Genomic DNA, 22,342 nt, shown 5'->3' with positions numbered 1-22,342 from the left:
TGCGCCTGTACAACATCAGCATCCTAATCAGCTGAGGTTCATTACCACTTTTATGGCCCTAAACGCTGCAGAAGCAGTCACGTTAACGGTTCGGTTTAGGGGAACTCGGATGTGTCTGGAGATTCAAAACGGCCCCCTCGGGGCTCCTGGACACCCACTGGGCTGACCCGCGCCTGGCAGATTTGACCTCCAGGGGATGAAGTTTGTTTTTGAGGTTATTCGTCGTGCTCTCAGGAACACAGGTCTGGGTAGCCCGAAGCGGACGCGCTGCCTCTTGTCCCCCTCCCCATCGCCCTCACGACACCACCGCCCGCCATGACAGACCCCCCCCGTCCCGGCAGGTCGCCACCGCGGGGCTCCTCATTGGACAGCGGCGCTGTCAATCAAGCGATGGGCGCCGCTGAGGGGCGGGGCCTCACGGGGCGGGGCCTCACGGGGCGGGGCCTCACGGGGCGGGGCCTCACGGGGCGGGGCAAACGCCGCTCTCCATAGGCTGTCCGAGAGACCCCGCCCCCTCGGTCGCCTGGCAACGTGAGGCGCTGGCGGCGGGTGGGACCGGGACCAGGATCGGGATTGAGGCAGGGACTGGGGTCAGGATCGGGACCGAGCGCGCTGCAGGCCGCCGGGGGCCGGCATTCCCCAGTAACGGACCCCTGAGACTTCCCCTCCACCCGGGGATCCTCCCGGCCCGGCCCCCCGAGCCGCCCGTCCCTCACACGGGGGATGCTCCCCCTGGGAGTCAGGCCCCGCCGACCGCTGACTGTCCCACAGCCGGGAGTCCCTGGGTCCTCTGCTGCCCCAGACCCACACCCAGGGACCATTCGCTCCCTGTCAGCCTCCTACACTCCGGTGCCCCCTGCCCCCTCCTTGTGCCCTCCCTGTCCCCTCCTCTCGGCCCTTTCCCTCCAGATTCCCCTCCCACCCTCTGGCAGTGCCAGGCCTGAAGCATAGAGGTTTCCTACTGGGAACCCTGCCCACCCTTCCAAGGTGGGCACAGGGCCCTACAAGAGCTGCAGACTGTGCTGCCGTGGCTCAGCTGCTCCTCAGAAGCAGCTGGGAGCTTTCCTCCCACCACCCTTCGAGGCCAGGAAATTATTGTTAAGGGAATATTATTGCCTTATTGTGGGCATTCAACAGCCTCTCTGGGACAGAGACCAGCTCTGACCCACGACTGCATGTCCTGACCGCATGCCCACACCCAGGGAGAACTCCAGTGTCATCTGAAACTCACACATTTTCCTACATTACCTTGTTTCCCTAATGCTGTCATCATGGTTTTCTCTTAGAGAGAACATCCAAGAAGGAAGATTTAAGTGACAGTGGCAGCACAGGGACCTTGATGTTTTTTGAGAGTCTCACCTTGTGTGCGAGCTGTGTCCCTTCTAGACTTCAAACCACTCAGCCCACAGGTTGAATCCATGGCAACAGGGAATCCAGCTGCATTCCAAGCATCATCGTGAAGTAAAGAACCCTGGTGAAGGACATGGCAACTCCAGAGAAGGCAACGACCCCCTTAGGTGCCATGGGGGTGTTGGAGCCACGTCAGCTAAAGCCTGATAGCGCAGAGACGGAAAGAATCCTGACTGTCTTGGATGAGACCATTACCAAGCTGGAGATGACCAGGTTGATCCCACGGATCACTGGCTCCCTGGAGAGGTTTGCTAGGATGCTGGGACCTGAGATCACAGCCAGCCTGTTGGAGCACCAAAAGCTTTCAAACGAAATGCAGCACCTGCTCGCCAGCCCTGGAGCACAGGAGACCATGAGAGCCAGGGAGCAACGCCTGAAATGTTCTCTTAGACACATCCTGAGGCTCCTTCTGGCCAACCCTTTGCTTTGTCAGGGACTGAAATATCAAGTCCAGGTGAGAGCATCACCAGCTGATGCGTTTATCAAAGCCTTTGCGGAGTTCAGGGATTTCATGCTGGAGAAGCTCCTGACCAGTCCTGCCGAGGAGCGAGAAAAGATTCAGTACGTGGAAGAAATGTCCCTCAAGGCTGAGCAAAACACTGAAGTGATCACAGCTCTACAGGCAGAGCTGGCAGCAGCAATCCAGACTCGAAAGGAGGAGGTATGATCTTGTGGGAATATTTTCCCGCAAAGTGTTACTGGAACAAAACTTTGGTAACTAAAAACTGACCCCTTTATTGCAGTTCTGAAAGAGCAAGTTCCAGAAATCATTTCTAAACCAGATCCTAAACTTAAAGATACTATTTTTATTGGAAAATAGAATGAAGATGCTTATTGCACACTTGACTTTTTAAAAAAAATTTGAATTTGGCATGTTTTGAAACTTCTCACCAGCCAACTTGAACGAGACAAGTTCCAGAGGAGCTGCAGGACAGACACAAATTGCTGTGGTGGTGTCTTGGCAGGGTGACAGTGCCAGCTGCTTCGTTCCTGCTGATGAAACAATGAAAAGTCATTCCAGGGAGAGATTGCTCTGATTAAAATCCATTTTTAATGTCTGCCCTGTCTTCACTCTTGCTTAAAACCAACATTTCTGTGACTCCCGACTCTAATAGCTGCCTTGGAGCATTTGTGATTAATCAGTGATTATATGAATTACATCAATTTTTAATTTTATCTGCAGCTGAGGTGCAGATGAATGACTGGGCACTTCCCAGGCACTTTCCAAGCCTGTGGACTGTGCCAAGCATCCAAGCCCTGAGCTCCTGACAACAATCCTTTGTTTTCTACATGTGCTCCTCATTCTTCTCCCTGCAAGAGGGGTCAGTGAGGGAGGTTTTGTCCTGTGCTCGCTGCGCTGGACGGTGCTGGCAGAGCCAAGAGCCTGCTTTCCCCATTCCCTCTGCTCCTTGGAGATCTGGGAATTGAGACACTTGAGATTTTTATGTGCAATTTGGCAGCTTGGCCAGGGCATCGTGGATAAATCTGTTTCACTGATCCCAGCTGGGGATTTCCCCAGACAGTCACTCGGAGCCTGATCCAGCTCTCAAGGGCGACACGGGGCTCGCTCCAGGGAATCTGCTTTTGGCTGTTCCTCAGGTGGCAGTGCCAGTGAGGCTTGGGGTGGTTTGTTCACTCTCTACCTTTACTAACAGGGCCCCAGAGGAGCAAGGGAGGAGGTTTCCAAAGCTCCTGTGTAAATCTAACTCTTCCCTCAGCCAGTAGTGGCAGGTCCTTGGTGTTATCTGAGCAGGCACCTAAGGGTCTCTTCTTGGATCTCCTCAATCTTTGCCAGGTCTTTTTTCTCCTGCCCACCTTATGCCTCGCTGGCATTTCCCAATGATACTCCTGTTGTTTTCTGGCTCTAGATGGACAGGAAGGACAAAATGATTGAAGACCTCAAAACCACCATGGAAAATCTGGCCAAGGACCGCAAGGCTGAGATCCAGCAGATGAAGAAGGAAGGGGCAAAACAGCGGGAAGAGGAGATGAAAGCTGCCCAGGGCAGGTGTGCCAGGCTGCAGGAGGACGTGCAGCGCCTGCGAGTGCAGTTCAGTGCCCTGGTAGAGGAGCATCGAGCCTCGGAGCTACTTCTCAGGAAGGTAAAGGGGAGGAGAGCTCTGGGACAGGAGATTTAAGCTGTCAGCTCTGCCTGCTGTCTGCTGCAAGAGATTCCTTGGTCCCTGCTCATTCCTGGCAGGATGCACATGGTGTTTGTCAGAGTACACCCGCTCTGTCCTCATGCTCTGCTGATTCCAGTGGAAAGCAGCCCTGCAGCGACAGCAGGGATAGAGCCTGTCACAGGTCCTGCTCCTGCCTCGGCTCTGGGAGCACCTTCCCACGGAGCTGTGACATGGCATGGGAGAGGCTGTGGATGGGCAGAGTGCAGGGCAGCAAGGCTGGAGCAGGACAGGTGAGGGATGGTGGAGAAACAAGAGATCTGGTGTAGGGTGAGCAGAGCAAACACAATATTGGCTTGATAGAAAGGCATCTTTCAGAGTTGATTTAGTGTTCAAGGTGGAATGTGGCTGATGTTGAGGGCTCAGCAGTTCCTGCTCTGCTTGGCATGTTGCTGAAGAGATAAGCCAAGGACTCGGGTTGGGTTGAATGAGGGTAAATGTGATTTCATAGAATCATCCCAGAATGGTTTGGGTTGGAAGGGACCTTAAACCCATCCAGTCCCACCCTCTGCCACAGGCAGGGACACCTCCCACTAGCCCAGGTTGCTCCAAGCCCCGTCCAACCTGGCCCTGGACACTTCCAGGGATCCAGGGGCAGCCACAGCTTCTCTGGGCAACCTGGGCCAGGGCCTCCCCACCCTCACAGGAACAATTCCTTCCCAATCTCCCATCTCTCCCTGCCCTCTGGCAGTGGAAAGCCATTCCCCCCTGTCCTGTCCCTCCATCCCTTGTCCCCAGTCCCTCTCCAGCTCTCCTGGAGCCCCTTTAGGCCCTGCAAGGGGCTCTCAGCTCTCCCTGGAGCCTTCTCTTCTCCAGGGGAACCCCCCCAGCTCTCCCATCCTGGCTCCAGAGCAGAGGGGCTCCAGCCCTGGCAGCATCTCCGGGGCCTCCTCTGGACTCTCTCCAGCAGCTCCACGTCCTCCCTGTGCTGTTCCCAGGGCTGGAGGCAGCTCTGCAGGGGGGGTCTCACCCGAGGGGGCAGAGGGGCAGAATCCCCCCTGCCCTGCTGCCCACGCTGGGGGATCAGCCCAGGGCACGGGGGGTTCTGGGTGCCAGGACACATGGGTGGGGCATGTCCAGCCCCAAACACAGCAGCACCCCAAAGTCCTTCACCCCCCAGTGCTGAGCAGATACAGGAGGAGGAAACAGGAGCACAAGGCAGGCTCAGGCCTCTGGAGCAACAGCTCTGCCCTGAGGAGAACACTCTGGTGACACAGAATCTAGAACTGGAAAAAGTTTCCCTCCTCATTTTGCTCCTCCTGGATATTGCCTCAAACCATCACAGCCCCCCACGGGCAGGACAGCCCAGGCTGGTGGTGGGGGTGTCCCTCACTCTTGCTTTGGGTGATGCAGTACAACTTGACAACAGGGCTGGGCACTGACAAAGCACCAAACCCAAGTTAGAGCCACAGTACAACCCCCAAAATCTACCCATTTACACCTCCTTGGGCAGTGTCAGGCAGTCCCTGAGGCTGCAGAGCACAGCAGGGCTTGTTGAGGAGTGCTCAGCTCATTCCAGCACTCAGGAAGACGCATTTATTGACCACAGAGGCCTCCTTTCCTCAGCAAGTACAAGTTGTACTCGTGTACAAGTACAAGGTTGTACTTGTGGTCTAATTAGCTGAGGTGTGACCTCATGATGGCCTGGGAGCCCTTGGGGCTTCCTGGGGCAGTGTCACGTAGGAAATCATGTGGCACCTGAGATGGACCAGGAATGATTCCACAGAGCATGTATACAGCAGTTGGGGATAAACTGCCCATAACTGCTTGCACAGCAGTACAGCCACTGCTAAACTGTTCTACAGCCAGAAATATCTCTTCTTTTAAAAGAGCATCTTCTGAGTACTTTCTGTCCTGTGTTCATGCTTTGCAGTTCTTTATTGCTTCTATTTTAGGGTGGTTTCTCCGGTTTGTCGATGACTTACCGCATTCCATAGGATACATTAATTTCCTCCTGCAGAAAGCACCTTTCAGGTGCTGTTCAACTCCCCAGCTCCATGCTGTCAACCAAATAAAGCCCTTTGGGCCTCAGGGAATGTCCCAGGAGAATCCTCAAACCAGGGCAAACCACATATGTGTCAGCTGAGGGAAGCCTGTTCCAGGGACGGGGTGTTACACACAGATACAGTGATGCTGGGGCTCAGAGATTCCCTGCTTTCTCACTCAGGATCCTTCTCACTCAGGCCCCAGGTGCCTGCAGGGATCTGATCTTGTTTTGTGTTTCAGAGGAAGTGCAGAACAGAGGAGGAAATTGAGAACTGGATCCAGAAATACGACACAGACATGGCAGCAAAACAGGTATTGGCTCTAAACTGCTTTGCTCTGCCATGAGGGAATTTGCTCAGGTAGATTCCTGTCCAAATGGACATGTGACTCTTACCCAGGAAGCCATGGAAGTGACAGACAGATCTCCATCCAGATGAACTGCAGGAAAGGGATCTTTGTCCTGCTTATGTGTCCAGGAGTTCTCTGCTCCTTTGGTTTTAGGAAAAGCTACATCCACTACTAAATCACACAGTATTTGGGGGCCTATGGGTTGCCACGTTCTTTTAGGCACGTCCACCACATGCCAGGGAGCAGGTTTTTCAGGTTTGCTCCAATCCTCAATCCTCATGGCTCTATCTGGTGCCCAAATCCCGCTCCTGTTCCTGCTAGATCCTTTAGAGATGTGCTGGGTGCTAAGGAACCCAACAGCCTGCACCCAACTGAGCCATAACAGCCTGAGGGTCACATGAGCACTCCCAAACCTCACCTCTGGGAAGGCCCTGGTGGCTTCCCTGTTCCTGCACTATTTATGGGGATGGATAAAAGCTGCTGGACTCCAAAATGCAGGGAGGGGCCTGAAAGCTGCTGCTAATTGTAAGGAATGATTCCCCTGGTCAGGTGTTTAATAATGGGATTATTTTGGTTTCCTGTCTGTGGGGAGGCAGGAGCAGGTTTGGGGTAGAATTTGTCAAGGCAGACACCCCCCCCACTGTTCTCAAATATTCCATTGTGGGAAGATTTTTCAGAAGAACATGAAGATACTGGGACCCAGCATCTCATGAAATTCCCTGGGTACTGGGCACATGCTTTCTTTTTGAATCCCTTTGGAAAAGCTCAGCTCAGCTCCCTGTTGTGGTCCTGCAAGGGTTTGGGATGGGTTTCAGGACCCTTGGGGGTGTACAGGGGGGAGCTGAACTGCTGTACCTGCCAGGCCACGTTCGAGGCGATTCACGCTGTCTACACCGAGGAGAAGGCCCAGCTGGCCCAGCTGATGGAGAAACACGCTCTGCTGCTCCAGGAGTATTCCCAGATTGAGGAGGAGCGCAAGATGCTTAAGCAGAAGGAGGAGGAGGAATTGCAGGAGCAGGCCAGGAGGAACCGTGCTGCCACCCGCATCCAGGCTGCCTGGAGAGGCTACGTGGTGCGGTCCTTCTTCAAGGCAAAGCTGAAGAAGGCCAGGGCCAAGGCCAAGGGCAAGGGAGGCAAAAAATAAAGCCCCAAATCCCTTCTTTGCCCCAGCAAAGCTGCTGGGTCTGAGCTCTTCCAGATAAAAACATTAAACTGTTAAGTTTGGAAAAGACCTTTAACATGATTAAGTCCAACCACCAACCCAGCACTACCGTGTTCACCACTAAAATATGTCCTCAAGTGCTACATCCACATGTTTGTTTGAACACTTCCAGGGATAGTGACTCTACCACTTCCCTTGGCAGTCTGTCCCAGAGCATTAGAGCCCTTTCCATGATAAAAGCTTTCCTAATATTTAATATAAAGATCCCCTGGCACAACTTGAGGCTGATTCCCCTCATTCTGTCAAGTCCTGGCTGTGTGGATTTGGGAGCCCGTGTCCCTTTCCACAGGAGGAAGCTGCAGGACTGTGAGTGAGTGACATGAGTCCTGCCTGGGCACCATCCTTGGAGTCTGCAGTTTTCAGAGGGTGGGATGTGGCACAGCCCAGCTCAAGCCGTGTTCCCAATCCTGCAAGCCACTCCCAAAGCTAACTGCAAGCTGGGAGCAAACAGCCTTTTGGATCCAGCCTCCCAGTGACATTTCTTTACCTGTGGCCCTTCCTGGCAGCCTCCCTTCCCAGGAGAGGGCAGTGGCAAGGGCTACAAAGCCCAAATAGTCTCCATGATCAGGTGAGGCCACTCTCTCCTCTGACTGGGCCAAGGGAGGTGTGTTCCCTTCCTTGCAGCCACAGGAGATGCCAGGATCTGGGAGACTGAGATGTTGGTACCCATGTGGGCAGTTTGGGGTGTAGGTACATCTCTCCAGGGAATCTTTGGTTCCAAACACCAACAGCCTTAGAGTTTCTGGGAAAAGATTGTTCAGCCTGGAGAAGGGAAGGCTCCATGGAGACCTTGGAGCCCCTTCCAATGCCTAAAGGTGCTCCAGGAGAGCTGGAGAGGGACTTGGGACAAGGGCCAGATCCCGAGGTTTGGAGCACAGTGCCCGCACTGGAGATTTCACATGGCTGGGGGAGCCCCCTCACCCTCCCTGCACCCTGCAGGGCTGTGTGTGCAGGTGATGGGTGAGAATAATGGGATCAGTGGGATCAGGGTGGATTAGGGAGATCAGGGAAAGGTGATCCCCAGGCTGGGGGGGCAGGAAAGGAAGGGCAGAGAACAGAAGAGGAAAGAGGGAAGGGAAAAAGGAAGAATAGAGGGAAAGGAAGAGAAGAGAGAAGGGAAGGGAAGAGGGAAAGTAAGGGAAGAGGGAAGGGAAGAGAGAAGGGAAGAGGGAAGGGAAAGGAAGTGAGGAGGGAAGGGCCCTCAGCAGATGGGGACACCTGGCTGGGCAGCACCTGCCATGGCCCCTGTGGGGAAGGGACCCCTCAGGCATAAAATCCAGGCCCATGGGCTGGGATGGGGGGGAGCAGCTGAGAGGGACAGCGGGATGGGGCTTTTCCTCCTGGCAGGGAAGACAGTCCCAAGGAGGATTTTTTACGGGAAAATTTTTATGGGAACTATTTTTTTTATATCCCAATTTTTTATATCCCCTCCCCACTCCCCCGGCACGAAATGGCGGCGGGGGGCCAAAATGGCGGGGGGGGCTGAGGGGCCGTTCCCGCCCCGCCGCCGGGGGGCGCGCGCCGCCACCGCCCCCCCGGTCCCCCCGTCCGCCCCCCCCGCGGTCACGTGGCGGCGGCGCCGCCCCCGGTCGGCGCGGACGGGCCGGGGCGGCCCCGCGAGCGGCGGAGCTCGGCCGGGCCCCGCGGGTCTATGGGGAAGGCGGCCGCGCTCTGCGCCGGCGGCACCCGCGGGCTGGTCTCGCTCCTCAGCGCCGTGCCCTGCCTGGCCTGCCACGAGCTGCCGGCCATGAGCAGCGAGCCGGGCGGCCGCGGCGGCGGAGGAGGAGGAGGGGGGGGTCCGGCGGGGGGTCCGCCCGCCGCCCCCCCGGGCTCCGACACCTACAAGGGGTGGCTCTTTAAGTGGACCAACTACCTGAAGGGCTACCAGCGCCGCTGGTTCGTGCTCAGCAACGGGCTGCTCAGCTACTACAGGTACCGGGGCAGGGGCCGCGGGGGCTGCGCTGCCGCGCGGCCACAATCGCTGCGTGTTACTCCGTTCGGGTTTTTTTGCCTCTGCCAAGGCCACAGGCGGGTTTTGGTCTTCCAGAGCCATAGTACAGTGCGAGTCCCCCCGAGACCGGCTGCCCGTGGGTCTCCCATCCATCCATCCCTCCCTTCCTCCTGCTGCAGCTCCAGCTGCTGGAACTGCCCGGACTGAACAAACCTTCCAGCAGAACAACCCGAAACCACTGTCCCTGTGCTGTGCAACCTGCTCCTGCTGCTGGTTCCCTGCCAGGCAGGATGCCAGAGCATGGGGATCCTTGTCCCGGCCGTGCCTGTCGCTGCGAGCGCTGCGGCGGCCGGGGAAGGATGGGCTGGGCTGGGGGGTTGTGCCCGGGCTGGGGTGTTGTGCCCGGGCTGGGGGGTTGTGCCCGGGCTGGGGTGTTGTGCCCGGGCTGGGGTGTTGTGCCCGGGCTGGGGTGTTGTGCCCGGGCTGGGAGGTTGTGCCTGGGATGGGGTGTTGTGCCTGGGATGGGAGGTTGTGCCTGGGATGGGGTGTTGTGCCTGGGATGGGGTGTTGTGCCTGGGATGGGGTGTTGTGCCTGGGATGGGGTGTTGTGCCTGGGATGGGGTGTTGTGCCTGGGATGGGGTGTTGTGCCTGGGATGGGGTGTTGTGCCTGGGATGGGGTGTTGTGCCTGGGAAGGCAGCCCGGGCTCAGGCTGTGTTCCTGGGGGAAGGAGGGAAGCTCCAGCACTCGGCAGAGATTCCAGCCTGGCTCTCTGTGCTGTCAGACGGGCTGTGGGCTCAGCGAGGAGCGTGTCAGACACCCCGAGGCTGCGAGCTGGGATCCAAAGTGATGTCATCCCTGGAGATTCTCTTGTGCTTTGTGTCTCAGCTCAGTGCTGAAAACACAAACGTGGATGTTGGTGTTTTTATCCTTTAGGAAGGTGTCCCTGCCCGTGGCAGGGGGTGGAATGATGTGAGGTTTAAGGTCCCTTCCAACCCAAACCACTCTGTGGTTTGGATCATGTTTATTCTTGTCACTTGGAACACAAATGCTCTGTCACCTTCAGTATTGTGGAACAGATGTTGGCTGTACTTCAGGACACAGAAGCAATCTCAGATATTGAAGATGGTTGAGCTTTATAAAGAATAAGTCTTTAAAGTGCCAAACCCTCTGAGAGAGGAATTCTCTGTAAAGGCTACACCAGAGCTGTTTTTCCTCCCGACACAAAGTTCATCAGCTGATTTCCTCTCTGCTCCAGCTGCTGACACGTAGCCTGAAGCAGATCCCAGAGCTTCAGCTCCCTGTCAGGTGTGACTATAAACTCCTCCAGCTCTAAGAAGCATCTGGAACCTGGGGTCAGACCGTGGCAGGTAACAGGGTAGAAGTTCAGTGATGTGTTTATCTACTTGGAATTGTTTGAAACTCCTCAAGAACTTAAGCCAAGCAAAAACATCCCCACAAAAATGAAGTTACCTCCCAGTAATTCAGCTAATTTGCTTGTAATCCTTTCTGGAATGTTTTAACTCTGCCCCAGATCCGCCCCCCAGAGCTGTGTGGCTCCAAAAGGCTGTTGGAGTTAATGCTCCACTTATAAACATGTCAGAATATTATTTTTCTGTTTTGATGCCAAGTCTGTCATGAGCAAACAAGTGGTTTTCTTCAACAGCATTATTTTAGATGGGAACAACCGGGTTTATTTTAAGACAATTTGATCTGTTTTAGGCTGAAACACCAAACAGAAACACCCAAGGAAATTATTCTGAGCAGCATGTGAAGGAGTTGAAACTTTGTGGAGCTTTCAGGCAGGGCAGACCTGCAGCAGCTGCTCCAGGGATGCTGGAGGGTTTTGTGCTTCTTTTCATTGCTGGGCTTGATGACAACTGAATTAATTTGGTTGTGAGTCAGGAGTACAAAAATACAGTGCAGAACACGTGGTGAAATCTTTCTTAAATGGAGAAAAACCTCCATGATACTCTTCAAACCCAGTGCTCTGGAATAGTGGCTGTGTCAGCTGGAATTGCCCATCTCAGAGTGCTCCTGGGAGACAGTCTGGGGTAAAAACTGGCAGTTTTGTTCTGATATAACTTCCAGGTCACTGTCAGGACTGAGGCAGCTTCAGTGTTTTCACTGACCTTCCCTGTGAGCAGACAGCCCGGGCAGGACAGGGACTGCTGCCTGTTTCACTGACAAGAGGATATATCTATATTTATATATATTCTGTAAAGGTTTCTGGCATTCTGTGAGCCACAGGTCTTGCTTTCTGCTGGCTCTTTGTGTCCTTCCCAGCTCGGCAGGTCCATGCCAGAAGTGTCCTTTTGTGCCCTTGCAGGTGAACTGCTGCACTCTCCTTGTTTTGTCACCTTGGTAGCTGGAGTTTGGCTGCACAACCCACCTGATTTAGCTGCTGGCTGCTCAGGAGTAGCCTCATAGAAACTTCACTTTGCTTGTGCTCTAAAATCATCCAGACTAGGGAAGCTACCTCCTTGTGTGGATTGATTTTGTTCCAGATTGGAGCTTTTTGTTCCATTTGGATTTCCTGCCGTTCGCTCTTTAGCTTTAAACCCCAGCCTGTCTTGTTGCCTGTGATTCCTGGTGATTCCTGGTAGGACTTTTGTTTGTAGAGCTGAGCTCTTGAAATCCTGGGTGTTCCCTGGGGATCTGGTCATGCCTGCGTGTGGGTGGGCTCTGTGCCATCCTTTGGGAGCTGCTCTGTGTGGTTTGCTCCAGCAGCCAGGTGTGATGCCTCTTTGCTGCCCCATTGGTTTCACAGGGACAGTTTGCCAAATTAAAGTTTCTCTTTTCCCCCACTGGAGTATTTAAAGCCTCCTGTATCTTTGCTACATCAATGAAGACATCAGGTCTTGCTGCCAGCAAAGCTTCATGTGCTTTTGCTTTTGCTTTGTGTGTACTCTAAACCTGTGGAAAATAACAGCTGAGGAATTCTTGCAGGCTTCCTGTGCAGAACCCTCCTCTGGAGTGAGGTGTGTGGATTTAGAAAGCTCCTAGATAGTTGGACCATTTTAATTGCGTTGATGGCCCCTCTTAGGTTGGTTTTTGACCGAGTTTTCTGGCTGATTTGGAAATCAGCAGTGATGCTGGTGTGGGAGGGCAGTTTGGGGATGGCACAACTCGTCTGCTTGACTTGCTAATGATCCAAACTCCCTCTCTGAACTCCTCTGCCACTCAGATTTATCATTATCTATAATTAGCGGCTCTGTATGGGAGAATCTAATCACCTTGAACAGATAAGTGTTTTCAAGGAGATTAGAGAGGATCTTCAGGTGAGTATTAACTCATCAAGGATTGGCTCATGTGATCATCGATGCGATGAGTGTCTGTTCTCCCAGCAGCTTTCTCACCTTTCAGGGGCTCAGGTTTCGTGTTGGCTCCTCTGTGGGTTGCTCTGCAGCTGGTTACCTGTGGGTTGGGTGTCTGAAGAGCCCCTAGCAGTGCTTTTTATGGGCACAGGATGGAACAACAAAAGCAGTGGCAAATGGAGAGGGGAAAACCATGTCGTGCTGTGTGATGTGGTCATTGTTGTGGAGTGAAAGGCTTCTCCAGTGAGCAGCATTAACTCCCCTCATGGTTCTGCTCTTAGAGCAGTGCTGGGTGCCTGGGGCGGTTCAGCTGTCTTGTCTGGGTTTTATCCTGCAGCTCATTTCCCTGGAAAAGCTGTTTCCCAGAGCAGCATTCACCAGCTCTGTTTATCCAGCAATTAACTCTTGGCTGGCATTGTAAAGGGCTTGAACACAACCCAGAGGGGTTTTTCTTGCTTCTCGTGCTGAGACTCCACTGAAAGCTGAGGTGAGGAGTTCAGCTTGAAAGCTGCTGCTGATAGAAGAGACCTGGAGGGAACTGGGGGCTTCCAGAAGAGACCTTGGAACCTCTAATCCAGAGCCTGTTCCATGTAGGGCCTCCCAGTGAGGTTGCTCAGGACCTTGGGCTGCTGAGGTTTGGATGTCACAGAATCACAGAGTCATTTGGGTTGGCAAACCCCTCTGAGATCTTCGAGTCCAACCAGCACTACCAAGGCCACCACTAACCCGTGTCCTCAAGTGGCACATGCACACAGCTTTTAAATCCCTCCAGGGAAGGTTATTCCAGCCCTGGCATGGGCAGCTGTGCCAGGGCTGGACAACCCTTTCTATTAAGAAATTTTCCAATACCCAACCTGCCCCTCCCCTGGCACAGCTGGAGGCCGTTCCCTCTCCTCCTGTCCCTTGTTCCCTGGGAGCAGAGCCCGACCCCCCCCCCCGGCTCCCCCCTCCTGTCAGGGAGTTGCAGAGCCAGAAGGTCCCCCCTGAGCCTCCTTTTCTCCAGGCTGAGCCCCCCCAGCTCCCTCAGCCCCTCCTGCTGCTCCAGACCCTGATATCAACAAGGTACGAGATTGCAGAGCCTCTCCACGGCCCTCTTCCAGTGTTGGACCAACCTTGGGGGAGAAATGTTTCCTTATATTTAGCTTATACATAATAAAATGAGGCAATACAGTCTCCTAGAATGATTTTTGTAACACCTCCTCTCTCTGCAGACAAGTCCTGGAGTGTTTGTCACCCTTGGGTGCTGGAGTATGCAGGTTTCCAGGAGAGCCCTGGAGCTCCTGGTGACTTTGAGCTCCTTGTTTTTAAACAGTGATTAATAATTGGTGTTCCCAGTCATCTTGTTTTCCCATGGCACTTGCTGCATCCATATGGTGCTTTGCTGTTGCTCCTTGTTCATTATTTGCCCACGCTGGAGGCAGCTCCTCCCTGTGCTATGTCCCTGGGGACAGGGTGCTGGCACAGCTCCTGGGGACATGGCATGTCCGTGTGGCATTCCGGGGGTGCTGTGGGGCGAGGGCAGTGATGCTCTTTGGGCTGCTGCTTCCAGCCTGGATTGCTCTGCTCCCAGGATGGTGCTGTGGAGGGAGTTGGCATCACTTGACTCCAAACAGCAGCTACTGCTGATGCTGCAGGAGGGTGTCAGACATGGATCTTGTCCTTAAGGATGTTTCTATCATGGCCTGGTTACTGGTGCTGTGTGAGGGGTTTTACAGCTGCTGCCTGGTTCTGTTTGCTGGCTGCAAACTGCAACGAGAGCTGTGAACTCTGTTGATGCTTTATTTCTACCCCTGTCATCTTAAATCAAGTATAGTTGATTGATTTGTTCCATCCCTGGAAGGGATGGCAAGGTTGGAAGGGGCTTGGAGCAACCTGGGCTAGTGTAAGGTGTTCCTGCCCATGGCAGGGGGTGGGATGGGATGAGCTTTAAAAGTCCCTTTCAGCCCAAACCGTTCTGGATTTCTGTGACTCTGTACTGGCCCAAGTGCTTCATTTGATGAAATCGTAGCAGAAATAACTGGCTTGTCTTGTGCAGAACTAAACTTTGAGAGGGGCAGAGCACTGCTGTTCTTGTGGAACAGCAGCAGCCTGTGTTGCTGTCTCAAGGTCAGTCGTGTTGCTCACACTACAGTTTTCCCTCCTGGAGCAGGTTGCAGGTGTGAAGTGTGTTCATGGGCTCAACTGCTCAGGTCATCACCAGGGTGAGGTGCCTGGCACCCATTTCTGGTCTCAGTTGTCCCAGCTTCCATTGCTGGAGCACACGTGGGTGTCGGTGCCCCTCTGCTGTCCCTGTCAAGAGCAGGGGTCACTGCCCAGCCCTGTGTCTCTCCCATGGGGTGCTGGAGCTGCCTCAGCTCTGCCTTTTTCAGCTTGCCTTTGGAGTGGGCTGGCCCTGCTCTGGGACATCCAGGGCTGTGCTGACCTTTAGGAGCAGAGGTTGGAGTGGGCTATCTGTGCCTCAGGACATCCAAGGCTGTGCTCAGCCCTGGATAGCTCTCTCCAGCCCTCGGTCCGTGTGCTGCCGGCGGTGCTGCCGAGTGCTCCAGGAGCTCTCTTTGGCTCCAGAGGTGACTGCCATCACCCGCCTCTTGGCTGTAGCTCCTCTCCCTGTCTTTTTCCAGGGAAATATGTATTCAGCTCCAGCCTGACTCGCTCCAGTTACAGGTTTAAGTTGGTGCTTGCACGGCCTGTCATCCTCTGTGTCCACAGTGAGTCACCGGGGAAGGAGCTGATCTTTCTTGTCAGGAGTAATGTGAGGAACCTGCTGTGCTTTCCCCTGTAATATCCCTTGTATCCTGCTTGATTTCCTCCCAAACAGGAGTTTTCAACCAGTGCAGCAAGCTCTGTAACTCATCTCTGAACAACATGGACACTCCTTACCTGTGCAGCAGGTCAGACTGTTGAGCTTCTCTGTATTGTTTGTGCTTGTGTATCAATTGTTGTAGCTGGGTAACCCACCCTGGTAATATTAGGTAACTGAAGTGTTATCAGTGATATCAGAGCCCTTTTCTCCCTGTAGGTCTGTTCAGCTCTAGTGCTGATGGCCCACAGCTCACCCTGAAATGTGAGTTGTCAGGAGAGCAGGCAGCATCCTGGAGATTTATCCCTAAATAGGATAGTTCTTCCAAACCTGAGCTAACTGGAGGTGTTAAATATCCCTTCAGACCCTTATTATGCCATTCAATTATCATAATCATTCCTACAGCACGTTGGCAGGGATCTTTCCTACACTTTACATCAGCCTTTGTTTGGTTTTGCTCAAAAAGCTCGTTTAATAATTAATGACATAATATTCCTGTGTGTGCCGGCTGCGGGCTGGGCAGGCAGAGCTGGAGGAGGAGAGCAGAGCCGGCTGTGCCGTGGTGCTGGGGCAGTGATTGCTGACTCACAGGGCCGGGCTGAGCCCTCGGGCTGCCAAGGGATCAGCGGCGGAATTAAACATGCAGATGGGAAGCGTGGGACTGTGGCACTGACAGCCCCGCGCCCAGAGCAGAACAAATCAGAGCAAATCTCCTCCTTGGTCCCGTGCCAGCCACTTGGGATTCACCTCCCCGGGCTCCTGGCAGTGCTGGTTTGTCCCTGGCTTGTGCCGTGACCCGGCCTGGCCTCCTGCTGTCCCCCGGTGGTGCTGCTGGGGTGTGACATGGCTGGGCTTGGAGCTGCTCACAGGTTGTCCCGCAGCTCTGGGCGCTGACACGGGCAGTGGTGGAGCTGCTGCCGTGTCAGCACCATTGTGTCACAAACCCTGTGTCACAACCCCTTGTCACCTGTGTTTTCCCTGCATCCAACTGCCCTTCCTTTCACACCCTGCCAGGCCAAACTGTGTTTCTATTCACTCTGCTGGTTTTTTTTATCTTTATCTAACTCTTCAAGGCTATTTCTGTTTTGAATCATGACTGGATAGATGTATGTCCCTGTGGTGACTCAGGGGGAGGTCCTTCATTCCCTAAAAATAGTCTTAATTCTCCAAATCTTTTGGATGAGAGCACTGTCTGGGCACGCGTGGCTGGTTAAAGCAGCTTCTGCAGTGCATGTGGGGGTAAATATGGGGGGTAGGAGTCTGTGCCTTTCTCTTTTCCTGCTTTAACCCAGAGCAGTGATTCTTAAGCTGTTATTAATAGGTAGAGCAGGTTTCTGCTGGGAACCTTATAAGAAACAGAGCGGGAGAATGTTGCCCTTGGGACCTGCAGGTTGTGTATTGCTGGTGTGTGTAAGATCCTCTCAGTTCAGGCTGGTTGGTTGGCACAGACACCTGAACACTGTGGCTGGGCGGGCTCCTAAAGAACAGCAAACTCCTTCCCATGCCACAGCCACAGATGTGACACAGGGGCTGGCAGTGGTGACCTGGATGGGAGCAAAGCTCCTTTAGGAGGTCCCTTGGCCTCCTGGTGCTGGTGATATGTTCTGGTCCATTGCTCTGTTTCCTCAGGGCTCCTCCCAGTGCCGTGGGGCAGCGAGTGCCGCCGTGTTTGCAGCTATTCCGTGTTGGTGTTCCCAGCTGACTTGTGCTTTGTGCCTGTCACTCACCCGAGCACAGAATTAGAGTATTTGTCACAGCAGCAAATATCCATGGCAACTAATTCCCCAGTTCTGGGAATCTTCATGATTTTTGAAGTTTCTGTTTCCCTGTGAAATGCACAGGGGTGGTTCCACAAACTTTTTTTTTCAGGTCTTCTGCAACTGTCAGGAGTGGTGGCTCTTCTTGGAGGCGTGTGAAAAATACTCCGGTCCGAGTTCGGAAGATGGGGTGAGTTTGGGTGGATTTGGCTGCAGCATGGACGTGGGTGACTGGGACATGCCCCTGCTTTCCAGGACTGTGCAGGAGTGGAGACCACAGGATTAAAGAAACACCTTTTTGTCACAGAAATGTGGAGTTGCCATGCAGCAGGTGGGGATGTCACCTGTGCCCTCAGCTCATGAGGAGTCAGTGATGTTGTGTCAGGGCAGGCTCAGGTTGGATCTCAGCCAAAGGTTCTTCCCCCAGAGGCTGGTTGGCACTGCCCAGGCTCCCCAGGGCACAGCCCCAAGGCTGCCAGAGCTCCAGGAGGGTTTGGACAACGCTCTGAGGGACAGGGTGGGATTATTGGGGTGTCTGTGCAGGGCCAGGAGTTGGACTGGATGATCCAATTGGACTGGATGATGGGTCTCTTCCCAGCTCAGGACATTCTGTGATTCCAAAGTTTCAGCCTTTGGTTTGAAGTCCTTTCTGGAGGCTCTGGCTGGGAGCCCTCAAGTGGTGCCATGTGCCTGGTGTCAGGGCTTTGTTGTTCAGCAGCCCCATCCTGTATTTTTGGAAGAGTGAGACCTCAGCTTTGCTGTTTCCAAACCTGCAGGTTGCTGTGCCTGATGCTGGATGCTGTTTATCATTCCCAAGTTACCACTGAGGTGCTTCCCAACAGAGCTTGTAGAGCAAAAGGCACTGCAGGTTTATAGGGTGTGGTGAGGTGAGACTAATCCCTGGCTTTATTTTATCCCAGCAGTGTTTGCCATTCCTTGTCTGTTGGGTCTCTGTGGTCTGTGTGTGGGAGAGGCTACTTTGGGCTCCCTGGGATGGAATTTTTATAAGCAGAAGGAGGAGAGTGCTCAAACCAAAAGTCATTTTGTGATGGCATAAAGGTGACAATCATCATAATACTGTGTAACTTGTACTGATCATGCACAGCACTATGAACTCCCACACAGAACTGGACTTTCATTGTCTTGCCATGAGCTGTGGGACTCCCTTTGGAAGCTGGTGTGGTGTTTGTGCTCCCAGTAGCCATTTCCTCTCAGGGACTGATTAGGAGTACCTATGACTTGATTGGTTTTTGGTAGATGTGATGATTCCACTCCATTAGTCACAGTGTTTGCTGTATAATGTCATTATTAACGGGTGAGTGCCCTCCCAGCCGGGCTGTGGGTGGTGCCAAGTGGAGCAGAGAGGTCACAAGTCTGGATTTCAGAGGGACCATGACAGGCTGGAGTAACAGGATAGTGGGAGCCCTGTGATGTTCAGCAGAGGCAAACACCAGCCCTGCTCTGGGGTTCCTGGCTTGAAGCAGCTTTGCAGAAGGGCCCTTGGGAAAAACAAGGTGACCAGGAGTCAGCAGAGGTCAGTGGTGGCTTTGGCTGCTCAGCAGAGGTGCAGCGTGTCGAGGGAAGGGCCCGTCCCCTCTGCTCAGCACTGGGTGCCCTGGCTGGGCCCTGGGTCTGGTCTGGGGTCCCAGGGTGAGGCTGGAGGGGAGAAGGGATGTGGGTGTGCTCAGCTTGGAGCAGGGGAGGAGAGGGGAGACCCACAGCTCTGTGATGAGGGTGTGAGAGGACAGAGCCCGGCTCTGCTCTCTCAGGAGGAGGCAGTGGGCTGGTGCCAGCACATGAGAAATCCTGCATGGACACATGGAAACGTGTTTAGCTGGGAGTGAGGGCTGAACACTTGGGGTCTGGAGGGAACTCTTGACTATTCCAGCTGTGGATACATGGGGTCCTGAGCAACCTGATTTGGATGCAGATGCTCAGGGCAGGAGGCTGGACCTGAGGCCTCCTGAGGTGCCTTCCAGACACATTTCATGTACCATTCTGTGGTAGTTTGGTTTCTGACAGTAAGTTTGTCTTCAGCTCTCTGGATGCTGATGGGGGTGAAGAAAAGCTGTGTCATGTCTGTGGCTTGTCCTGGAGCCCCTGTGTCTGTTCATAGAGTTCCCCACTTCCATGGCACCCTAAATTGAGGGAAGGATTTCTTCCTGACACTGGGACAGCCTGAGGACTGGCAAGCCAAACTTAGGATGGGATTAAGCTGTGCTTTGCTGCTCTATCATAGTTTTATCTCTTAAAGCTTCTAATAAATACAGTTTTGCTGGAACACTTGAGCAGGCAAAGACCCAGTTGGGTTTCCGATCCTTTTAGGAGTAGGGTCGGCTTAGGAGCTGAAGGATAGGAATTTTCCTAATTTTTTTGCTTGTGCAGTCTCTGGGATGTCCCAGCTGGGTGCTGCCCTGGAACTGTTTTCCCAGGAACCTGCATTTTTATGTAAGTAAACATGGAGCATGCACTGCGTGAGGCATCTGCCTCTTCCTCTCTGTTTCTTTCCTTTACGCCACAAGGAAAGCAATAAAGACTTCTAGTGGAAAAAACTATGGATGCAGGCTGCTTGGAAGTTTACTTTTAAATTTGGAAGTTGACTTGCAGAGATCTAGAAATTAATCCTTTTGCCCTGTAACAAACCCATTTTTCCCTCCTTCCAGCCTGCGGACATCCAGCCAGGAATTGTCACTTGTAAGTACCTGCAGAGGCTGCAGCTCCATGTCCCAGCACACACAATTACTGGATTAGAATGAATTCTGCTGCACATCTGCAGCCCTAGGGTCTCTTCACAGCACAGGAGTGAAATCTCAGGCTGCCCATAGTTGATATTCTGCATTTTGGGGCTATTACAGGTTAATGTGTTACCTGCCACCCCCTGCTACAAGCATGAAGCACATGCTGTGGGAACAGGACTGATTCCATCAGGATTTGTACATTTGAGTTCCAAGTGCACAAAACCTGAACAGCCTGAGTGGTTTTCAGAGTCAAATTCTGCTGGCAGTGGAGACTGAGAGCTTTAGGGAGACATCCCTGTGGATGCTGCAAGAAGTCAGTGATGTGTTTGTAGGAAGCACTGGGATCATCACGTGGCTGCTGTGCCTGACATTCCACAGGGTCAGGCTGGAGGCTGGAACAGCTGGAGGAGCTGCATGAGCTTGAATCATGGGATCATGGAATGGTTTGGGTTGGAAGGGACCTTAAAGCCCATCTCATTCCATCCCCTGCCATGGGCAGGGACACCTTCCACTAGCCCAGGTTGCTCCAAGCCCTGTCCAACTTGGCCTTGGACACTTCCAGGGATCCAGGGGCAGCCACAGGTTCTCTGGGCAACCTGTGCCAGGGCCTCCCCACCCTCACAGGGAGGAATTTTCTCCCAATCTCCCATCTCTCCCTGCCCTCTGGCAGTGGGAAGCCATTCCCTGTGTCCTGTCCCTCTATCCCTTGTCCCCAGTCCCTCTCCAGCTCTCCTGGAGCTCCTTTAGGCCCTGGAAGGGGCTCTCAGCTCTCCCTGGAGTCTTCCCTTCTCCAGGCTGAACAATCCCAATTCTCTCAGCCTTAATGTATTGTGTTTTTAATGTTGGGAACTTGGTCCAAAGTGTTTGTTTCCATGAAGATTTACAATTCCTGTAATTTTAGGAAGAAGAACTTGTAAAGTAGCTAAAACACCAACAATAAGTGGCCTGTAATCCCACAGGCATTGTCCTGAAGTGAGGCATCCTCATAGGTATGGAGGGAATTAAAGTTTTGTTTCACATTCAAGACACCATCCTTTAAATATTCCCGCTGCTTTCCGTTTGTCTTGTAAAGGGAATAAGTTAAATCCAGTGAGCCCTTTGTCCCATGTGTTTGTGCTGCACCAGGTCTCTATAAAAAGAATCTGCTCCCATGTGCAAGTGTTGTAGTCGGAACAGCTTAGCTTAAGTGAGCGTGGATTTGATGTGATCCCACTTGCTTACTTGGGAAAAAGGGCACTGTGCTGCTTTCCACTGGTGTGTGCTCCTTAATGTCATAGAATCGTGGAGTATCCTGTGTTGGAAGGGACCCACAGGGATCACTGAAGTCCAGCTCCTGGAATATGTTGATATGGGACCATTTGATTCCCTGCAGTGGCCTGGCTTCTGTCCTGTCTTCCAGCATTGCCTTTTACCTCTGGTAAAATAAAAAATAAACAGAAAATTGAAGGTTTAAATAAAAATGGGTATAGAAAGTAAGAAAGATGAGTTTTCATGCTTGAAAACAGTCTGGTGGATCCTGGGAAGGGAAGAGGAGGATGAACACAGCTTTATTTGTCACCTGCATGTGGCTCTGCTCTGGAAACCAGCTGAGCACTGTGCCGTGTTCCTCTGCAGCCCAGCTGGGCTCTTCCTTCTCCCCTGGGAATGCTTCCCATGTCCATCCTGCAGTGCTTTGGGCTCCTTTGATGGAATCCTTCCCATGGCAGAATTTGCTGGGCTGAGGGATCAACCCCAGGGCTTGGGGTCCTTCCTGGCAGCTGCTGGACAGAGGGGACATGAGCCACTTCTTGGAGTCACTTTGAGGAGCATGTGGATACAGAGGGTCCTTCTAGGCCCAGCTTGGCCTTTTCTGTCTGTAGGAATGTTTGTATAAGGTCTGTGACATATAAGTTTAAAGCTGCAGACCAGCATTCATCTCCCTGCTGTTGGCTGGAGCAAACGTAACGCTGTGGAAAAGCTCTGGAGAGCTGTTTTCCTTCTGATGCTGGCTGAACTTGTGGTGTTTGTTGTTGCAGGTGGATCTGTCCCTGTCTGGGGATCCACTGGGAGTGTGGATCACTGCAGGGAGAGCTGCTGAGGCACACGGCAAGTGTCTGCTGCTTCTCCTGTTTTCCCTGTCGTTTCTCTGCGCTGGCAAAGCACCCAGCGTGTGTGTGTTTGCTCTCTTGTTACCTCTCTCCTTCCTTCCTCCGGTGGAATTTGTCCTGAGGAGCAACCAGAGCCCTGTGTTGTGTCCCAGCACTCTGGGGTTGCAGTTGTTGGGGGGGCAGAGGAGGAGGTGTTTGGAGGAGGGGAGCGTTGGATGCGGCTCCTACAGAAATGGATTCTGCTGAGGCTGAGGGCTAAAAATAACCCGTTCCCAGCCCTGTCCCTGTGACGGGAACTGCTGGGCAAGAGCTCTCAGGCACTCAGGGACCCAAGGTTTTCATGTCCTCTGTGAAGCACCAGGGCCTGGAACTGCACTGGGGCTTTGGGACCTGCTGGCCAAATCCTGCTGCTTCCCAGGAGCCCCAGCAGGTGGGTGGGCTGGGGGGTGTCTGGACAAGCAATGTGCAAAACGGGGTTTTGCTTGTGCAAAAAAAACCCCTAAAGATGGCTTAAGAGAAGGCTGGAAAGGGACTTTGGGCAAGAGCC

The 22,342-nt window shown here is 53.4% G+C and overlaps 2 protein-coding genes across 8 annotated transcripts in view; both read left to right on the top strand.

Annotated features, from left to right (window-relative positions):
* Positions 1-135: 135 nt before the first annotated feature.
* IQCD (IQ motif containing D) lies at positions 136-7,162 on the top strand. Of its 4 annotated transcripts, none has more exons than XM_064674574.1 (5): positions 136-242; positions 1,287-2,071; positions 3,279-3,512; positions 5,817-5,888; positions 6,787-7,162. In XM_064674574.1, the coding sequence occupies exons 2-5, from the start codon at positions 1,484-1,486 to the stop codon at positions 7,066-7,068; spliced, it is 1,176 nt and encodes a 391-aa protein (XP_064530644.1). In that variant the 5' UTR covers positions 136-242; positions 1,287-1,483; the 3' UTR covers positions 7,069-7,162. The 4 variants fall into 4 exon arrangements, with proteins under 4 accessions (XP_064530644.1, XP_064530642.1, XP_064530643.1 ...); XM_064674572.1 differs by lacking the exon at positions 136-242 and adding an exon at positions 450-531; XM_064674573.1 differs by lacking the exon at positions 136-242 and adding an exon at positions 510-578.
* A 1,579-nt stretch (positions 7,163-8,741) lies between these two features.
* The window catches only part of OSBP2 (oxysterol binding protein 2), a 105,933-nt gene continuing 92,332 nt past the window's right edge, over positions 8,742-22,342 (top strand). The window contains exons 1-2 of one of the 4 annotated variants that reach the window (XM_064674551.1): positions 8,742-9,078; positions 17,083-17,160. In XM_064674551.1, the coding sequence (XP_064530621.1) occupies positions 8,798-9,078; positions 17,083-17,160 (359 nt within the window). In that variant the 5' untranslated portion in view covers positions 8,742-8,797. The remainder of the gene's footprint in view (positions 9,079-17,082; positions 17,161-22,342) is intronic. The other 3 variants (XM_064674553.1, XM_064674552.1, XM_064674554.1) reach the window with 3 other exon arrangements.

This window comes from Pseudopipra pipra, chromosome 18, assembly GCF_036250125.1.
Source record: "Pseudopipra pipra isolate bDixPip1 chromosome 18, bDixPip1.hap1, whole genome shotgun sequence".
In the NCBI taxonomy this organism is placed as follows: domain Eukaryota; kingdom Metazoa; phylum Chordata; class Aves; order Passeriformes; family Pipridae; genus Pseudopipra; species Pseudopipra pipra.
This window is presented reverse-complemented; position numbering and strand designations above follow the sequence as displayed.

Bases quoted from the DNA above. Each gene is read 5' to 3' on its own strand.
- IQCD (XM_064674574.1), top strand. From the start codon at position 1,484: ATGGCAACTCCAGAGAAGGCAACGACCCCCTTAGGTGCCATGGGGGTG. The intron at 2,072-3,278 runs GTATGATCTTGT...TTCTGGCTCTAG, and splicing joins TCCAGACTCGAAAGGAGGAG to ATGGACAGGAAGGACAAAAT. The intron at 5,889-6,786 runs GTATTGGCTCTA...TGTACCTGCCAG, and splicing joins CAGACATGGCAGCAAAACAG to GCCACGTTCGAGGCGATTCA.